This window comes from Eschrichtius robustus, chromosome 3, assembly GCF_028021215.1.
Source record: "Eschrichtius robustus isolate mEscRob2 chromosome 3, mEscRob2.pri, whole genome shotgun sequence".
Lineage (NCBI taxonomy): Eukaryota > Metazoa > Chordata > Mammalia > Artiodactyla > Eschrichtiidae > Eschrichtius > Eschrichtius robustus.
The window spans coordinates 60,978,252-60,995,389 of NC_090826.1; the positions used below are offsets into that span (position 1 = coordinate 60,978,252).

General features: G+C 34.2%; 1 protein-coding gene across 1 annotated transcript in view; it reads right to left on the reverse strand.

The window, feature by feature from the left end:
• Positions 1 to 17,138, reverse strand: part of ANKRD13C (ankyrin repeat domain 13C) — an 81,230-nt gene that overhangs the window by 7,267 nt on the left and 56,825 nt on the right. The window contains exons 9-12 of the mRNA XM_068540103.1: positions 15,090 to 15,251; positions 7,589 to 7,668; positions 6,242 to 6,340; positions 3,256 to 3,356 (exon numbers count right to left, since the gene is read on the reverse strand). Coding sequence (XP_068396204.1) covers positions 3,256 to 3,356; positions 6,242 to 6,340; positions 7,589 to 7,668; positions 15,090 to 15,251 — 442 coding nt within the window. The remainder of the gene's footprint in view (positions 1 to 3,255; positions 3,357 to 6,241; positions 6,341 to 7,588; positions 7,669 to 15,089; positions 15,252 to 17,138) is intronic.

Sequence of the window (17,138 nt, forward strand, 5' to 3'; positions counted from 1 at the left end):
CTTATTTATTTTTGGCTGTGTTGGGTCTTCGTTTCTGTGCGAGGGCTTTCTCTAGTTGTGGCGAGTGGGGGCCACTCTTCATCGTGGTGCGTGGGCCTCTCACTATCGTGGCCTCTCTTGTTGCGGAGCATAGGCTCCAGATGCGCAGGCTCAGTAGTTGTGACTCACGGGCCTAGTTGCTCTGTGGCATGTGGGCTCTTCCCAGACCAGGGCTCGAACCCGTGTCCCCTGCATTGGCAGGCAGATTCTCAACCACTGCGCCACCAGAGAAGCCCCAATATCATATTTGAAGGGAGTTTCTTGAAGATAGCATGTAGTAGAGTCATGTTTTTTTAATCTGTTTTTCCAATCTATATCTTTTATATGTTCTATTTAGACTATTTATACTTAATGGAATTATTTATATACTTAAGACTTAAGTCTGCTGTTTCATTTTTTGTTTTTTTGCTTGTTGTCTCTCTTTTTTCATATATTTTTCTTTTTCTTGCCTTCCTGTAGGTTACATGACTATTTATTTATTTGTTTGTTTGTTTGTTTGTTTGTTTGGCTGCACCGCACAGCATGTGGAACGTCCCTAACCAGGGATCGAACCTGTGCCCCCTGAAGTGGAAGCGCAGAGTGTTAACCACTGGACCACCTGGGAAGTCCCAACATGGCTACTTTTTAGAATTTTATTTTTATTTATCTACAGTGTTTTTGAGTATATCTCTTTGTACACCTTCTTTAGTGGTTGCTCTAGGTATACACTATATATAACTAATTTATCATAGGCTCCTGGTGTCATCACTTTAGCAATTCAAGTGAAGTAGAAAAATTTTGCCTCCCTTTATCTCCTTTCACCTTCCCCCATTTATAATATAACTATAAATAGAAAGAAAGAATGGAGAGATAAAAGTAGACTTTCAAGCAACTTGGCTATGAAAAGCAAAGATTAAAGGCAAATGCTGGGTAGGGTGGAGCTAAAGGGATTGTTTCATTAGATTGGTTGAATTTTATTTCTGAAGTTTGGCCATATTCCCCTCACCTCCCTGGGCCTGACTTTTTTTTTTGGGAGGCCATACCGTGCAGCTTGCAGGATCTCAGTTCCCCAACCAGGGATTGAACCCGGGCCACAGCAGTGAAAGCCCAGAATCCTAACCACTAGGCCACCAAGGAACTCCCTAGATTGGCTGAATTTTAAAAGGAGAAAGACCTTTAATTGGTTTAACTTTAAAAGGAGAAAGACCTGAACAGAGCCTAACAGCTAAGAGGAAAAAGGCTGTACAGAAGGAGTTGGAAGATAAAGGAGAAATATGAGGAAACTGATAGAGCAAGCTTTTTAAAAAAGCGGGGAGGAGAACAGATCCACAGTACAAATGAAGAGAATAATCAAGCTAAGAAAAGGGACACCACTTCCACTGAGATAGAAAAGATGGAGGAAAAGATAGGGCTTGGGGCAGAAAAGTTTGTATGAGAAGTTGGGAGTAATGAGGGAGGTCTCATTTCTGATGGCCTTTTTTTGTAACTAAGAAAACAAAATTCATCTGCTTAGATTGTGGGAGGAAGTAGTGGGGGGCTGGGGATGGGGACTGGTGAAGGAGGTTCAAATTTAGCCTTTGAAAGCAGAATGAGGGAAGCAGCAAATCAGAGAAAAGATCATTCAAAATCAGCATTTAAAGCTCTGGCTGCTTTTGAAAACATGTAATTGTGTTAACAATACCCAAATTTTTCCCCTCAATTGTACCTTCTAGCCTAAATATAGAAACAGAAATGACTGAAGATTAAACTGATGTAGGACTGGAGTTTTATAGGGTCATTTTGAAAGAAGGACAAAGAGACAAGAGAGACAGAGGTAAGCAAATTCCCAATAAGTATACAAGCAAAAAATTATAAATCCCTTGTTAATATGGCTGTATATCAGAGAAATGCCTGCAAAAATGTATTGTAGACTTTTTTCCTTTCTATATAATCAAAGTATTTCTTTTTCATAAAAAAACTTGTGAGGTTTGATTTGTGTTTGGGACTTTAAAAAATGTGAATACAGTAATAGTTTCACATATTTAATCCCTACCCTCTATTCTAGTTTGTCACTGTGCCCCTTAAATACAGTATATAGAAGAGAGTCCAATGCTTGAACTATTTTCTGGCTATAGACAATTACAGTGGGATTTTAAGCTTCTGCAGAAATACTCATGTAATGATCCACAGCTCAAACACTCAGATTTAGTTTTCTAACAGTTTCTGCCTAGAATCTTATCACTGGTTTACTCAAGTAGACACTGGGTTCCCAGTGCTTTTACATCACAAAGGGAATCTAGAATGACATAGTTAGAACATGTTTTAAAATCAATTTTAATTCACAAAATGTATTCTCAAATTTGGAAAGTTGAGAAGGTCGAGTTTAATTTTAGTAATAAAAGAATTACTTCTGGGAGTAAAGCATTTTGGCCTAATTATTCTGAGATGTGGTTTCAGTAATATTGAGTGAAACAATATAAAATATATCAGAGGAATTATATAAAAGTTATATTATTATATAATATCCCCCCACCCCATCCATAATGTAAACACCAAAAGGGCAGGGGCTTTTTGCTGTCTCTCATCCCCCCCATAGAAAAGGGTCCAGTACACAGCAGGCACTGATTAAATATTTGGTGGCTGGATCAATGGATGGTATTGAAGGCCCTCCTGGAGCTTAAATCAATGCTAAATCTAAGCCTCAACTCCTAAAGAACCTGTAAATAGCGTCTTGCTCCCAGTTTTCTAATATAGTTAAGAAGATAAATATATACGAAAATGAGAGTTTACTGTTTTGAAAGATCATTGTTTAAAATGGAATTAAGTTTACACATTTAAGACTGAAAAATAAAGTGTAATGAGTATTACTGTATCCCTGAATAATGACTGTTGACAACAGAAACATTCCCACTATTCAGAAACTCAGAGTCTGCTGAAAATTTGGGCTAAAATCCAGTCTCCCTATATTTCGCATTAAAGCATTATCACAGTGCATCATAATTCACCCACACCCTCTTGAATGAAGTATTTGCATATCCCTTACATTTGATTTAAATCAAGTAGAATTAGAGTTTTCATCAGGAACTTTATATATTTGACAAAACATGAATATCAATGCATGTAATTACAGAAAAACCGTATAAAAATATAAACTAGGAAATCCATTTTCCTTCAAAGCATATTTCTTCTTCTTAAATGTTAGTAAACAGCTCCATATTTCTAATAGACACTGAACTTACATGAAAATTTTTCTCTTACCTAGTTTTACAGGAAAGCCTGGAGGAAGCTTCATCTGAACAAATTCTCTAAGCTTATTAAAGTGCTTGAAGGGAGCTATTACTTCCAAAACATTCAATAATCTGAAAAATGGAAGGAGAAAAAAATTTTTCAAATTGATTTCATTGTGTCTTTATGTTGTTTTATAACTACATGCTTCAAACTTACACAGTATTACTGACTTCCAGATATTAAAGATGAGAAAATGACACCTCCTTCTACCTCCTGATTTTTTGTTTTATTATTCCTTTCACTGTGTCAAAGTTTATAACTTTCACATTTTTTTAAAATTTATTTATTTATTTATCCTTGGCTGTGTTGGGTCTTCGTTTCTGTCCGAGGGCTTTCTCTAGTTGCGGTGAGCGGGGGCCACTCTTCATCGCGGTGCGCGGGCCTCTCACTATCGCGGCCTCTCTTGTTGCAGAGCACAGGCTCCAGACACGCAGGCTCAGTAGTTGTGGCTCATGGGCCCAGTTGCTCCGCAGCATGTGGGATCTTCCCAGACCAGGGCTCGAACCCGTGTCCCCTGCATTGGCAGGCAGACTCTCAACCACTGCACCACCAGGGAAGCCCAACTTTCACATTTTATTGGGCAGCCATAATTTCCACAGTTGTTGATTTTAGTTCTCTATTTCAGCAGATTCAAGGCTTACACTAGTCTTCTTCCTGAAGTCTACAAATTCCCAAGTTCTTTAATTAGCCTCACTGTTTGGACGCCTGAATTTCACTGTCAATTTTGTGTGTGTGAAGGGCTCTTATGTACTTATTATTCCTTAATTTCTTATAGATTTGATAACTGAGTGTTTCTTTTTTACATACTAAAGGGAAATCTGACTGGCATAAAATTTCAGTTTATAATCTTTCCCTCTTAACTACAATTTCACGAGGTGTCTTAGCATTCAGTATTATGTTAGTCATTATACTATAACTTCTTTTATCCTTTGGTTGGATGAATTTCATTTTCAAGTAGTAGTATTTTTCTTTCAAAAAAGGCCCATGGCTGCTATATTTATTGAATTCTTCTGTGTCCTTTTCAATTGCCTTGATATGTAAATGACATCTTACCTAGATATACTATCAGATCACACTTTCTTTGCCTCAGCAATGTCAAGATGTGAAAAAATGTAAGGCCAGGTTGTTTTTTACCCTTTTTCGCCTGAATGCCTTTAGAGCTCTCTATTTACAATTGAAATACAATAGTTTAATCAATATAATCATTGTTACTAATCCTTCTCTATCAATTTTTCTTGGAGCCTAATGTTAGGCTACAGATTTAGTTCTTCCATACAGAGAAATTTTCTTTTCTTCTATCATATTTTGAATACTATTTTGTTTACATTTTGGAGGCTTTCTATTTAAGTGGAACAGCAATGATCCTTATATTGAACCACTCTCCTCCATAAATATTACTTCTCAAATCTCTTTAACCTCTTCTTTCACTGGATTCACTATACACTATAAAAATTTAATTTTTGGTTACATCTATCCTGTTTATTGTTGTTTCTAATGTATTTGTTTTGCAATAGTGCTATTTAGTGCTTAATTTATTTCCTTAGCTTTACAATCTCCTTTTCATTTCATTCTATTGTCTTAGCATCTCATCTTAGAGTGATCTAGTTTACCAATTTCATGTTCTTTTTATGTTTTCCTATAGTATTTACAAAGAATTTTCTTCTGTTCTTTGACTTATATTTTATTCTAGAATGAGTTCTTTTTCTGGCTTTTACATGCTATCTATATTCCTTATTTTACTTTTTGCAGGGGGAATGGCTATAATTCCACATTTTATAAATTCTAAAATACCCATTTTTTTTTTTCACATATTAACATCTCTGAAATTGGGATAACTCCTAAAATTGAGAGCATCTATAATTTGCTACATTATTCTTCTTCATTAGACTATATATCTGGTGCATCTTGGAGTCATTTGGGTCCAAGATATGATAAATTATGCAGATTTGTATGTATGGCTAACTCCCTTCCTGCATCTTCTGAGAACTATTTATTTATTTCCCTCTTTGATCAATAACTTGAGGACTGTATACCAAATTCTATCTACTCTTCCAAAGCTTGGCTATTGAGGAGTATGAGATGTGCATAGAATTTGTAGAAAAGAAGGGTCCTGCTCTCTTCCGTGAGAATTTTTTTTTTTAATGTATTAGGCCAGACTGAAAGTGAAAGGATCTACAGAGGAAAGCCTAGGACTTCAATTCATCCCCTACTTTAGTGAGAAGCCTAAAGGTGCAGTTCTGTCGTCAGAATCGGCTCTAGCTACCCACCTCCCATTCCACCCATCTCTCCAAATCGATTTTTTTTAATGAGCATCTGATGAATACAGGTTTGGAAGGATATATTCAAGTACTCCAGGAGTACTGTTTATAAGGGTGACAAACTACAAATAATTAAAATGTTTATCAATAGGGGGATGATAAAATAAATGGCAGTACATCAATACTACAAAATACCAAGGAAAGAAGAAAGAGATAGATAATAATGTACTTATTGTAAGAACTCCAAGATAACTCACTTTTAAAAGAAAAAAAGGAACTAACAGAACAAAATGTAGACTGTTCCCCATTTTTATAAAAATTCTAAAAAAAACACAGAAAAAATCTAGACAAAAATACAGCAGTTATTTACCTGTTATTTACCTGAGGTGAAAGAAAACTGCCATTTTTATTCTATAAACTTCCAAACTGTTAGTTTTTTACAATAAGCATGTATTCATGTATTACTTTTGTAATTAAAAAATAATTATTTGAAAATTTATCTGGTTAAAATAATTAAAATGTTAATATTTTGTGAGCTGGAAAATTTCTAGAAGGGAGCACGACACACTGTCAAAGCAATGGCTATTTGCTTTTACATTTCAAAGGCCTCAAATGCACCACTCATATGCCAACATTATTATAGCCTTTAGAGTTTAATAGCTTCTTTCATAAACTTGTGCAGTTAATAACAAACTTACGACTCAATTCCCAAGGGAAATTCCTGGCTCATGGCTATTGTGGCTTTAAACGTTTTCTTACTCTCTTTGCACACCAGTTCTCTACCCAGATGAGGAGCTCTAAAATGAAAAAGGAAAAAAGAAAGAAAGAAAGAAAGAAAGAAAGAAAATATTAGGAAATTTTTTCCACATGCTGTCATCTTCCTAAGAAGAATCTGTCATCTTCCAATGACATTCATTAGTATTTCAACTTTTCTTACTCTGATAGAAATAAAATTATGCTAAAAGGGAATGAAACATGTATAATAAATGAGACAAGGGTAACAAGAAAAAGAAAATAAATAGCAAAGCATAAAAGTTCAGAAGAATATGATCAAAACCCAGAAAATTTCATATTGAATTTTAATAATCACTATTTTTAATAACAAAGCAAATCCATAGAAAAAAACAAACTTTAAAAATATTTTATATCTTTTAAATCACTTATTCAATTCAATCTCTTACTGTCTATGGTTCTCAGCACTGATCAATAAGAAGTGATGTAAAGAATACAGAATTTTATATTACTTGTAGAATATTATAAGATGGAAACATTTTAGAGAAGTTAGAAAAAGTATAACAATAAGCCTTTCAACATAAACAAAAAAAAAAAGACAACTTCTTACTAAGCATGAGGGTAGGTAATATTTTATTCTCCACCAAAAGAATATTTTCTACAAAGGACTGTATTTTCTTTGACATGGTCAGCTAGAAAAAAATTCTTATTTATTTATTCATTCAAAATAAACCATTCATTCATCATTCTTTTATTCAATAAGCATTTACTGGATACAAAAACTATGTACTAGGTACTCTACTAAGTATTAGCAATATAACATTAAGCAAACGTCTTGGGTAAGGATAGTAAGAAGTAGTCTGGCACAGGCTGAAACAAAGAGATGACGACAGGAGATGAACTTGGAAAGGCAAAAAGTAGATAAACAATGAGTAGCCTTACATACCTTGCAAAAGACTCTGGATAATAACAGAATATAAAGTTCATCATACAGTGCAAAAACTCAAATAAGCAACTGCACTGGGCAAGTCCTCATATTTCCTTAGAACAATGTCCTATAGGTTTTTTGGTGTATATAAATTGGCAAGAGGGCTGTAAAAAGAAGGCTCTACAACTTATTCAAAAAGAGAATGTAACTGGGGATGCTTCTCCCTCACGCTTCATCCATATTTTTAAAAGGAAAAAGAACTGCTTCAGATGAAACTATATTAATAATTCTCTGTAAAAAACATTTTACGCCTAAATATTCATGTTTTTACAAATTGTCTTTTCTAAAAACCAAAGAATATATAAACAAACAAAACAACACTTACTTTCCATTTTCAGAAGATATATATTCTTCCCATGTAATAGTGTTCTGAGGAGGAGGGGTAAGGGACTGTCTTCGAATCGGCTGCCAAAAAATAACAAACAGAGAGGGGGAGAGAGAGAGAAACAGAGACAGAGGCCAAGAGGGAGGGAGAAAAGAAAATTATATTTTTTAAAATATAAAATTAAAACATACAATAAACTATAATCTACTTAATCTCTTCAATATAATGCTTTAAGACGTTATTCTGAGATACTTCCATGGTGATTTAAGCTCCATCAATAATATTTATTATCATTTTTAAAATCTCAAATGAAAAGAAAAGTGTCAAAGTAGTAAAATCCATTCATTCAATGTCTTTTTTGTTCGTTTGTTTTGTTTTGTTTTTAATTTATTTATTTTTGGCTGCGTTGGGTCTTCGTTGCTGCGCACCAGCTTTTTCTAGTTGTGGCGAGCAGGGGCTACTCTTCGTTGCTGTGTGCGGGCTCTCACTGCGGTGGCTTCTCTTGTTGTGGAGCATGGGCTTCAGTAGTTGTGGCACGTGGGCTCTAGAGTGCAGGCTCAGTAGTTGTGGGGCACAGGCTTAGTTGCTCCGTGGCATGTGAGATCTTCCCAGACCAGGGCTGGAACCTGTGTCCCCTGCATTGTCAGGCGGATTCTTAACCACTGCGCCGCCAGGGAAACCCCATTCGATGTTTTAATCATCTAAAATGTCCCTGGCATTACGCTAGATGCTGAACGTGGGAACTACAGAGAAGTATAAAAACTAATCCTGACTTCACAGAGTTTACAATTCAAAGTTGGAAAGAAGAAACACATACAAACATGAATAGTTAATCAGGAATACAAAGTATTAAATGATTAAAGATCAAATGAGCTTACAAAAAACTGAGTAATACAGGGGTTCAGAAAAGAAAGCAGTTTTCTATAGACAATAAATCGACACTAGGGGATTGAGGCTCAAATTTAAATGAAAAGAAAATAAAAAGAATATTTTGGACAGAGAGAATTAACAGTGAAAACACTAGATTGATTTGAACTAGGGAGGAAAGTTCAAAATGGAGATCAACAACAGTGGTAAAGGTCATATCAGATTTAAAACTTACACCTCATCTTTGTTAACCAAGAGCTTGGATCACTATAGGATGAATTGGCAATAAAGAACTAAGGGAGTGGCAGTAGAAATCGAAAATTGCTAAGGAGAAACCAACAACACAAACTGTAGAGCAAAAGGGCAATAAGTGAAAGACACATAAATAACAAAATGAATAGTAACACTGGGAGAGGGTCCCATTCAGAGAAGTATAGTTTTGGATATAATGAGTTTAAGATGTTAATAGGCAGCATATTAGAGTTGTTAAAATCAAGGATTTTGAAGACACAAAAATGAGTTGGAATCCCACCCAGCTCCACTACCTGGTAGTTGTGTGAATTGGGCCATGTTATTTATATTATTGTCAATTTAACTCACCTGCAAAATGGGAATATGACCACCCAACTCATAGTTAAGAATTCAAGGAGATAGTGTATGGAAAAGCTTAGTGCCTAGCACAGTATAAAGGATTCAGTAAATAATAGTAACTATTTTATACTGGGGAGTTCCTAGAGGGCAGTTACAAAAAGAAAAGGAGAGAAATCATATTTAGAGATAATGATTTAAGAATTCTCTGACTAAATGAAAAGTAATAAAACAGAGGACTGATGACTGAGTCCTAAAAACTACACAGATTTGCCAGAGGGGAGGGCGGAGAGGACAGAAGGGAGCCAGATATTAATCAATAAGGGAAAAGAAAAAACCAGAGCATCAAGTATCAAGTATCATGACAAGATGCAAGACAAGTATCATGGAAGTGAAAAGACTGTTTCAATATCATAACAAAGACTTTAAAGGGAAAGAAGCCTGAAAAAAAGGCCATAGATTTTGTTGGTTAGAAATCATTGATGATCTCTGAGTAGCAACAGAAGAATAGGGGAAGAAAGGAAACTAACAGTTTTTGAGCATCAGGCAATATGAAAGATGACGTTCTGCCCTTGAGAAGTTTACAAAGAGACACACAGGAAGTAGATAATTATAATCCAGGATGGGTGTGCTATGATAGAGGGATCAAGAGGATGGCATAAAAGCACTGAGAAGAGGTTTCTCTGACCTAGACTGGGGTAGCCAAAAAGATGTGCCAGCAATGGTGGTTCCTGGTGGAGAAGTCTAAAAGAGAACAAAATAACCAAATGAAGGACATTGAGGAAAGTACAATGGTGAGAAAAAGCATGCTGTACTGGGAAACTACAAGTGTGGTGCTATTTTTCCTTTCATGTGTAGCATACATGAAGGAAAAATAGCAAGATACAAGGTAAGAGGGCAAGACACAGAAGAGAAAAAGCAGTTTGAAAGGGTTTTGTGCACTAAGTAGATTGTATTTTACTCAGAAAGCAATGGACAAATATTTTGAGCAATATAATGTTTTAGAACACAAACGTTGGAGCCAGACTGACCAAATCCTGGCTTTGCCAATTACTAGCTGACTTTGGACAAATTATTTAACCTCTTTTGTCTCAGTTTAGTCAACTACATAACCTCAGAGGGTCATTGTAAGGATAAAACTGGCTTGTTAACATAAAATACTTAAAATAGTGCCTGACACATAGTAAATATTCTATACATTTTAGTTATTGAGGCTTTACATAGTTCAATCTATTTCAGAGAGGTCATTCTGGTAGCAGTAAGTTAGGAAGCTATCTCAGTAATCCAAATGAGAAATGATAAGCTATTTCAAAATGGAAGAAGAGAAATAGATTCACGAGATCTTTAGGATTTTGTAATCGATTAGACACAGAGGTAAGGAAAGCTAAGAAGTCCAAGGACAAATTTCAGATTGCTGGTTTGGGTAATGGTAGTAGATAATGGTGTTACCACTCAGGACAGAAAATAAGAAGAATGAAAAAATTGATCAGATTTAAACATACTAAATCTTAGATACCTATGTTTATCCAAGTGGAGGTAGGCAAAATACTATAGATCTGGTGATTAAAAGACAGGTCAGAATTGAAGGTATATATTGGGTGACAGTTACTAGTGTTTATGTGGTAACTGAAGCATCAGGTATGTATCTAACAATGAGACATTAGAGAATACTAATTGTCTACTCAATCAATAGTCTATCTCCTGTTCTTTGTTGTAAAAGAACCTCCCTACCAATTTTTGGCTGGACACATGACTTCCTAGATTAAAGACTTCTAGATATCTTTACAGCTAGCTAAATTAGTTATACCTAAGTTCTAACCAATGGGATTTGAGCAGTGATGTATGCAACTTTTGATTGGGTACTCAAACAGAACAGGCATGTCCTCTCTTTCTTAATTACTATTAGGAATTATCATTCCTAATGGCTGGAATGCTAAACAGGTAATAAAACATCGTATACCATGTGAATGAGGGCCAGATCCTAGAAATGGTAGAGAAATAAGACCAAAAAAAAAAAAAGGCTAAAGTCTGAGATTAACTCACAGAGCAAAGAAACCATATAAACTCAGATTTTTCCATGAGAGAAAAATAAACTCCTGTCTTGTTTAAGTTACTGTTATAATCAGCCAAAATTATATCATAACCAATACTAAATATGATATATAAAATGTGATACTACACACAATAGTATGGCATGTGGCAATGGCTATTAATAGAATGACAAATGGGCTTAATAGGTAGTGACTGTCATAAATATTGTGGCAAAACATTAGGTAAAACAGTGTCTTGTGATCCTGCAGAAGGCAGGCAAGCTAATAGAAGCTGTAACAAACAGAAGAAATGACTGAAAAAATTTACCACTGATGCTCCAACCCAGAACCATAGCAAAGGTTAATCACACCTCCACCCAAATCTCTATCTAACTAAGCAGATCATGGTCAACTTCTCTTTCAGAACACTGCTTAAAATTTGTCTACTCTTGCTTCCAGTCTATTTAATACCTATATATATTTAATACCTGTATATACATTTGGCTATAACTGATGTGTTTTTATATATATATATATATAAAATCATATATATATTACCATAGTAAAGACTTATTTTCCTGGCATGATTAGATAATGCGGCATGTCATATAAGTATATTTTTTCAGGTAATAAAATTCTCTAAGCAGTTTCTACTATTTCCAGTAGAATTATTTCTAAACTATACATTATACATTCCCCATCTTAGTAGAGACTGTAATGAATCTAATTTAACCTTCCACTCACTGAGCACTTTACTTCATCATTATGAATATCAGTTATTATATTTTAACAAGGTCTTTCTTAGTTTATGTTTATTCTAATTGATCCTTTGTTATATACTGATACTCACAGCTGAACCCATCAGTGTTCCCACTATACTGTTCCCATAACTATCTAATGAAACAGGAAGACATGAAGGCTGCCACAGGACACCAGATGGCTTTCTAAGTTTATTTCCCTAGGTCAGTAGGCTCTGTAACTAAAATGACATCAAACCTTTCCTACATAATTAAATGCAAACTTTTAATGCTTTGAAGCATATAAGAAATAGTTTTGATTTATTGCTAGATTTGCTGAATTCTAATATTTTATATGGCAAAGGTTTCTGGAAGTTTAACACATTCATGTATTTTATATCTATATATTCTTATTTTGATTTTATATATTAAAAAAATACATAATCACTAACAGAGTTTAACTCAATATTCTGTATATATAGCTGACATACAATTAATGCTTTTATCAATGACTGTCTAAGGTATAAATGGGGCATTACTCCCCCCTCCAACAATAATTGGTTAGAACAAAGTGGAAAAAAGCACCAAAAGTGGAGGAGCAAGTATCCATAACTTAAGAATTTCTGAGCACTTAAATTTTACTATAAAAAATATTGTCAAATATATATACTAAATATTAGAACTGTCTGGAAAGGAGAGGGGAAAGAAGGAGTAGGCATGGCAAAACTAGTTAAAAGGCAAATAATTACTTCTAAGTGTTACCTATAAGCTATTTCTTATAGAAATTAAAACAAATATTTGTCTGAAAAAAAAAGGAAACTCAAAAGCTATTCATTTAGAATAAAGAACATAAATTCATTCTGAAAAGGACATACATTTTTAAGAACTGAAATTCTATTAAAATGTGGCTTTAAAATATAATATTTTCAGGAATTCCCTGGTGGTCCAGTAGTTAGGATTCCACGCTTTCACTGCCAAGAGTGCAGGTTCAATCCCTGGTCAGGGAACTAAGATCCCACAAGCCGCACAACATGGCCAAAAATATATATCTATATATATAATATTTTCATGTCTTTTGAAAACAATCATAATAGTCATACATATTTTCTAGGTTCTTGAAATTTTCAATAATGTTCCAAAGCCAAAAACATGCTTTTTACTAATATGATCTATATGCATCATTGAAAAAAACACCACAATACTGATTTTTACTACATTTACCAATAGCAAGGTTCTCTCATTCCTTTTACAACTTCAACTTCACAATATTTTGAAAGAATTGCTAAGACGTGTTGAAAATCTGGATACACACAAAGAAGAGACTTTAACAAAGGCAATCTAGGAAGCAATATACTTAGACCAAGAACAAGAAGAACTTGGGGTAAAGGTCCAAGAATCAAAACCCATCTTTGCTACTTATAGCTTTGTGACTTCAGATATATTAATTTCTTTAAACCTCATTTTCCTTTCTATACAATTGGGCAATGATTGTTATCTCATTAGGTCATTGTGATAATTAAAAATTAAATGAGATGATATATGAAAAAATACTTCACACAATGCCCAGGAACTATTTCCTTTGATCTGATCAGAAGTCAGAAGCTTAATTATTTAATTCATATTATTTTGTTTTATTATATAGGCATCTGGGATTAAACTATGTTTTAATTTCAACGTGCCAAACTATACGTGATTAAAATGTCATTTAAAGACCCCTTTACCAATTCAAGTGCATCAAGTTACAATCTCTGCCCTAAAGATAAATTTGTGTACTCATCCCAAAATGGTTTGCTGCCAAAATTAAACAAAGGTAGCAATAAGCATCACCACAACAAAATCACTTTTTTAAAAAGAACTGTTATAAAATTTAAATCACAATATAGTCCAAAGAAATAGTCTTTATGTCTGGTTAACAATGGGAAACGGTAGCAGCTTTGTCAAAGATAAAGCTCATCGTTCCCTCTCTTCAATTCATCTCCATTTCTATTTCCTGAGCATATCACATCCTATTACCTCCTACTGATCGAGAGATCAGCAAATCCCAGGAGGCTTCTGGAAAAGAAAGTCTAGTGAGGCTCTAACCCAAGGACAAAAGAAAAATGAGGACTGCAAAGAGGATCTGGCAGGAAGGGGACAGGCTCACACTAAACTGGATCACGATTTTAACTTAAACATTTAATGTGGATTCTTAAGCACTTTACATCCTATACTCACTTAACTAAACTATGGTTGAGTCACTCAATACATAAACTTTCTAAACATTAAAATAATTTTGCTGGCACACACAGTATCACCATGAATTAGCTGAGACTTGGCATACTATTCTGAAAAGTTTGTCTATCCTGAAAATGTAATCTGGCACAATACCATAGGGGAGAGGCTAAACATTCAAGGAATTCAAGTCTCCTCATAGTAGCCTTTCATCTTTTTCTGACTGTGACTCACATTTTACACTATAACACAGCAGTCACACATATGCAAGTAGACACAACATACACCCCTGACACTATTGTTTCATAAAGTAATAAGGACCCATACTATGTGCTCTAGTTTTTCCTTATTATCTGAATTTAGATTCTACTTCAAAAAAAAAAAAAAGTGGAGGTCACAGCCCACAAATTGAATTCATAATCCACTAAAGGGTCCCAATCCTAAAAAACACTGCTATAAAAAATGTAGTAAAATGTTAACATTTGGGAATCATTTTTTTTCTGGTTTTAAAATCTAAAATTGTTAAAATAAAAAATAAATGTAAGAAACCCTCCAATTCATCTTACTAGGGAAATAAGATTATAGAGCCAAGTTACCTTGTCTCATATAGCTATGTATTTCCTTGATTTCCCTCCCCTTTTCCTACTGTCACACAATTCTTTGCATGTACCATGTTTTCAATAAATACATACTGAATAAAAAATTTATGGGAAGGTATAGGCTAGAAATGACTTCATAAAGTAGGTAGATTTTTAGCCAGGTCTTCAAAGCAGCAGCAGATTTCAGCTGGTGAAATAGGAAAAAGAATATATGCAAAGGGACATGGATTAAAAATTAACACCAGGTTTCACGCTTACAAAACGATTTTAATCTGTTTATTAGTGAAGACTCAAAGTTCAAGAACAGGTTCACAAAAAATCACCTAAGACCGTATCATAGAAAAATAAAAGGTGATACATGGTAAACAAAGCCTATGAGCATACTTATATAAACTCACTGAATGCCAGGAATGAAGTCTATCTCCTCTCTCTTTAGAACATTATAAATTAAGAAAAGTAAAAGTTATACCTCAAAATTCTGCTCCATTATGTTTCCACCTTTACTCAAACTCTCCATAATGGCCTTATTTCGAAGAATATCTTCTTCACTGAGATGTTCTCTTCTTTTTCTTGATTCTAAAACAAGTCCATTCACCAGATAAAAGTCGGCCAAAAAGTTTCCTACCCTTTCCTAAAACAAAATCAAATATTTCAAAATACTAAAGTTTATCTTAGATTTTTTTTAAAGTTTCAAAGTAATACACAGTTTCTTCATAAACATATAACATTTAGATGTAAATAAAATATTCCTCTGGTACTTGAAATTATCAAATTATTTTATACATTCTATTAAGCTAAAAAATACATAAAATTACACATTTCAAATTTATAAAGGAAAATTTAAAACACACAAGATATATGGTAGTTAATCTGCAAATGAATTAAGTCTAAGTAAAAACAACACATAGTATTCCTTTAGAATCTACTCCCAAGTAGCACAAAACTATCTGACAACTTAATTTAGCTAATAGTCAAATATCATGAGTTACAAGGAGGGGTCAGGGATAATTAATGTTCCCATTTTATAGATAGAAAAAAATGGAATAAAAAGAAATAGTCTTAGTCACATAAAATTTTCTAGTACAACTAAAAGTAATTACCTGTTCCAATATTCTCTAACAGGCCCAAACTTCAAGTTACAGTTGCTTGCTTCTTTCAACAAAGGGAGAACAACCAAGTAGTTTTGCTCATCAATATAATTATGTATTTATATTATGGACTGGGGATAGGGAAACTCAAATGGATTAAAAGGACATCAAGAAAAGAGGGCTCCTTCAACATTAACCTTCACCTTTTTTCAGACCCACAGGTGGTCAGAGTTTGAAATACCTTACCTCAAAAAACATGATCAGTAATTTACTGAAAACAAGCTTCCCATTTCTACCTGCATGCAGATCACTTGCTCTCCTCTTGCTGTTGTTTTCTGGCATTCCAAAACTAAGTGTTTATTGTTGCTTCCATTTCCACCTTGCTTTTGGTGGCTTCTTTACCAGTCATTAGAAAGCAAGGCATTCTGTACCTGTTTCTACCTACAAAATGGGAACCATAAGCATTACTGACTCCCTCCTTACCTGTCAAAGATTTAAGAAGATCACCTAGACACTCTTCAAGAGCTTTGAGCTGCTTAGCAGTAGCACTAGATGAACAGCAGCTTCAATTTTTATCTTCTCTTGAAGTGATCCTTCTAATGCTGTCCAGAAGAACAGAGTACAAACAAATAAGACTTCAAGCCAACAAATGGATTGCAATGTAGGATCTCACAACTGGGAATCCTATAATGCTACTTGTTGCCAAATAGGCTTAGAGAGGAAAACTGATGAACCTAGATCTCACAGTGAGAATTTTTCTGTGGTTGGGAAACACTCAAGTGATAATGATCAATTTTTGAAATCTTATAATGAAAAAGCATTTATTAAAAATAAATCATATCGATAAAAAAATTTAAATGTATATTCCCCATAATCCAGCCATTCCATTTCTTGCTATCTATAAAAGACAATGCAAAGGCATGTAAAAGGATAGTAAACATAACATCATTTATAGTGGGAGAAAACTGGACACAAATGTGTGTCCATCTAAATGTCCAAAAATAAGAGACTGGATAAATAAATTACAATATATCCATACTATGGAATACTATGCAGTTGCTAAAAAGAATGAAGTAATACTACTGAAAAGAAAACACTTCTAAGACATTGGGGGAAAAAAAGTTGCAAAACAATAGATAAATTGACACTTTATGAAAAATAAACCTATCAACAACTAAAGCTGAATATTATTATAGATAGATATTTATGTACATAAAGCATAAAGAAAGGTCTGGGGGGATATACAGCTGGATAACCTTCTGCAAAGGACTCTGGGATTGTGAGTAGTGGTCAAGGGAGATTTTTCAGCTTTATGTGTAAGACTGTGTGGTGGTTAATTTTATGTCAGTTTGCCTAGACTATGATGTGCAACTGTTCAAGCAAACACCAGTCTAGATGTTGCTACGAAGGCTTTTTCTTTTTTTTTGGCT